General features: G+C 40.4%; 1 protein-coding gene across 4 annotated transcripts in view; it reads right to left on the bottom strand.

Annotated features, from left to right (window-relative positions):
* Positions 1-693: 693 nt before the first annotated feature.
* Positions 694-4,176, bottom strand: part of eps8l2 (EPS8 signaling adaptor L2) — a 44,399-nt gene continuing 40,916 nt past the window's right edge. For all 4 annotated transcript variants that reach the window (XM_077210090.1, XM_077210089.1, XM_077210092.1 and 1 more), the window contains 2 exons: positions 1,452-1,584; positions 694-1,353 (listed from right to left, as the gene is read on the bottom strand). In XM_077210090.1, the coding sequence (XP_077066205.1) occupies positions 1,282-1,353; positions 1,452-1,584 (205 nt within the window). In that variant the 3' untranslated portion in view covers positions 694-1,281. The remainder of the gene's footprint in view (positions 1,354-1,451; positions 1,585-4,176) is intronic.

Raw genomic sequence — 4,176 nt, 5'->3', positions numbered from 1 at the left:
TCTGTGTATTTGAGTTTTTTTCTCTGTTGTTATTTAAATCACATACTGTAATATCAAACCAAATGATCCTTTTCTCTAAATGCCCTTTTATACAAATTACAAGCACTTGTTCAGTACACAGTGTTGACAAGAGGAAGAAAAGACACGCATGAATCCATCTGATAAATTTACTGTTCTCGCTTCATTCGTTCGTCATAACTATCAGTATCAGAGCATGCTTGATGACATTATATCACATTATTTACATGTGTAGTGTGACAGACATCACGGCATCACGGCTGCAATCATACATCAAACCCTGAGAAAACACACTCCTTTAGACACAGGGGAATCTCAGCCTGTCAAGAACATGTACGGGTCACTTTTAACCACAAAACACAAATTTAGATTCAAATTTCATCTACATTTTGCACTGTTTTGCAATTCACATCAATTTAAAACACATTTTAGAATTACTGTAATGTGAATATATATATATATATATATATATATATATATATATATATATATATAAAAAACTATTGTTTTGCTTTTAATTTATGCTGATTTATATTTGTATTGCTTTTATTGCTTTATTGTTGTTGAGAATGAAAATTACTAGGAAAATGTCATGCAATTAAATAAAAATGCAATACAAAAATGTCAAAGACATGAAAATGCAAAATAACCCCAAAATAGTAAATGGTTCTAATGTTTTTTTTTTTCCATAATTACATTTTTATTTTTTATTTTGAGGTGTGAATAACTGAGAATAAAAATTATTAGAGAGAAAAAAAATCTGCATTACTTAAATTCAAGTTAAAATGTCAAGAAAATGCACAAAAAAAGGTTAATAGTCCTAATGATGTTTATGCATCATTTATTTTTCTTTTGAGTTTTAGTTTTGAATAACTGAGAATGAAAATTGCTAAGAAAAAAAAGTCATGAAAATGTAAAATAAACCCCCAAAAAAGTAATTGCATTTTTCTTTTGTTTTTGAGGTGTGACCTGTTCATGTTTTTGTGAGATTCAACTATACATTGTTTTCATGCAATAAAGAGTCTTATAAGCTTACAAGTGTTTTCCAGCATGAACAAGATAACGCATGCGGATAAATTACGATATGGTCCGTACATACACTAATAATAAAAAGCACCAACAATAAATATACAAATTAAAAATATATTGAATTAGATGTTTGGTCGACGGTGTGACAGAATCTACGTCATCTAAGTTCATTTGTGGGTTTCCTTGAGTCACTGTTGCCAGGTGACAGTTTGATTGACAGTCCGTGAAAGCCATTCATGGGCCAGATTCAATTTTCTCTTGCTGTTTCCTCATAATTTCTTGCAATTCGGAATCTCCTCGACTCTTCTGATAGAGAGAGAAAAGACAAATCAGACAAATTCTATACGTTTTCAATGACGTCAGTCACTGCACTGTTTCTAATATTGTGTTGCAGTGTTTCTGACCTCTAGTTGCGATTTCTGGACGGTGATCTGGCTGTAGACGCGAGAGCCCTCGTCTCCACACACGGCTTTCAGATGATCTTTATTCAGAGAGAAGAGCTGAGCTCCTGTCAGGATGCCCAAGCGGTCCACCGTCCTGACACACACACACACACACACACACACACACACACACACACACACACACACACACACACACACACACACACACACACACACACACACACACACACACACACACACACACACACACACACACACACACACACACACACACAGTCTTATTCCTCAACTTTTATTCAGATCCCATGAACTCAAACTGCCTTGGGAAAGTATGATTCTACAGATGTAGTCATGTGGAAAGCTCTCATCCACTGTGGTTTTTCTATAGTAAAGGCCATTGGCTATAATTAATACTATATTAATTTAAAAAATACATTTTACTTGATATAGTTTAATAAGTTAATTGGAAATAATTTTATTTTTATCTTAATACATTTTTCATTGTTTACAAGGCTTAAAGAGTTCTCAGTAAAAATACATTTTCATTTAAAAATATAGTTTACAAGGCTTAAAGGGTAACTAAACCCCTGGTCAGAGCCTGACTCCACCCACTGGCAATATTTGAAAAATGCTGGAAAAGTGGGCAGAGCCCAGCGGAGGGGGGCGTGCACCTGAGACGCATCTGTCTGTATGGAACCTGCCCACGTCACCAACCACCCCTTAACGTCACCAACCACCCCTTACGTCACCAACCACCCCTTACGTCACCAACCTCCCCTTACGTCACCAACCTCCCCTTACGTTACCAACCTCCCCTTACGTCACCAACCACCCCTTACGTCACCAACCACCCCGTACGTCACCAACCTCCCCTTACGTCACCAACCACCCCTTACGTCACCAACCTCCCCTTACGTCACCAACCACCCCTTACGTCGCCAACCTCCCCTTACGTCACCAACCACCCCTTACGTCACCAACCACCCCTTACGTCACCAACCACCCCTTACGTCACCAACCACCCCTTACGTCACCAACCACCCCTTACGTCCACCCCTTACGTCACCAACCTCCCCTTACGTCCCCAACCACCCCTTACGTCACCAACCACCCCTTACGTCCACCCCTTACGTCACCAACCACCCCTTACGTCACCAACCACCCCTTACGTCCACCCCTTACGTCACCAACCTCCCCTTACGTCACCAACCACCCCTTACGTCACCAACCTCCCCTTACGTCACCAACCACCCCTTACGTCACCAACCACCCCTTACGTCACCAACCTCCCCTTACGTCACCAACCACCCCTTACGTCACCAACCTCCCCTTACGTCCCCAACCACCCCTTACGTCACCAACCACCCCTTACGTCCACCCCTTAGGTCACCAACCTCCCCTTACGTCACCAACCACCCCTTACGTCACCAACCTCCCCTTACGTCCCCAACCACCCCTTACGTCACCAACCACCCCTTACGTCCACCCCTTACGTCACCAACCTCCCCTTACGTCCCCAACCACCCCTTACGTCACCAACCACCCCTTACGTCACCAACCACCCCTTACGTCACCAACCTCCCCTTACGTCACCAACCACCCCTTACGTCACCAACTTCCCCTTACGTCACCAACCTCCCCTTACGTCACCAACCACCCCTTACGTCACCAACCACCCCTTACGTCGCCAACCTCCCCTTACGTCACCAACCACCCCTTACGTCACCAACCACCCCTTACGTCACCAACCTCCCAAACATCCAATAGGAAAATTGAACTGCAGTAGCCACCGTTCAACCTGAAGAGGGCAGCACAGACGTACACCATATATTGTAGAATTAAAACACTTTAAACCCAAATGTCAAAAAAGTTACTCGAATCAATGCACAGTAATAATAAAGCCCCATTATTACAGAGCATTAACTAAAAAAAGTTGGTTTAGGGTTTAGTTACCCTTTAATGAGTTTTTTAAATAAAATTTTAATAGTTTAGATTTAGAAGGATTCATGAGTTCTCAGTAAAATACATTATTTTATTATTTTAAAATAAAAAATTCATAGTTTAGAAGGCTTCATGAATTCTCAGAAAAATACAAATAATATTTTTTTTTTTAAATACATTTTTCATAGTTTAGAAGGTTTCATGAATTCTCAGTAAAATACTTTTTTTTTAGTTTTTAGTGAAAAATGCCTTTTTCATAGTTTAGAAAGTTTCATGAGTTCTCAGTAAAAATACATGTTTGTACAGTTTGGCAGGCTTGATCTGTGCCATAGATATAAACACCAGATGTCGCCTTGGCTACAGCAGTTCATTGAAACGAATGCGTCAATAGAGCAGCAATCATGGAACAGGGGAGCCCCTCATCAGCGTCAATGTAGGAAAAGTTCTAACGGAAATAAAATCACCGAGTGGGATTTTCTAGTAGTTTTGGTTCGTTCCAACGGTCAGACATGTATTTATCATCAAGTCCAGAGAAATTTTACAAAATTTACAAAATTTCACAATCTTGTGAAATGTAATACCTTGCTGTATGGTTTTTAGATTTCGTTCGTGTGAACATCCATACGCAGCACAAAAGTCCGGCATCATCCATGAATTCAGTGTTACCTAGCTACTTCCTATGACAAGACCCCTGTTCCAAGATGGCGGTGGTTTTGACGCATGCTTAGAACCCCAAGGCGACATCTAGTGTTTATATCTATGGATCTGTGTTCTGCTTCCTGAC

The sequence above is a fragment of the Siphateles boraxobius genome, unplaced genomic scaffold, assembly GCF_051911475.1.
Source record: "Siphateles boraxobius isolate OS27281-9 unplaced genomic scaffold, OSU_SipBor_1 65, whole genome shotgun sequence".
In the NCBI taxonomy this organism is placed as follows: Eukaryota; Metazoa; Chordata; class Actinopteri; order Cypriniformes; family Leuciscidae; genus Siphateles; species Siphateles boraxobius.
The sequence above is the reverse complement of the archived record's forward strand: the minus strand, read 5'-3'. Positions and strand labels throughout refer to the sequence as shown.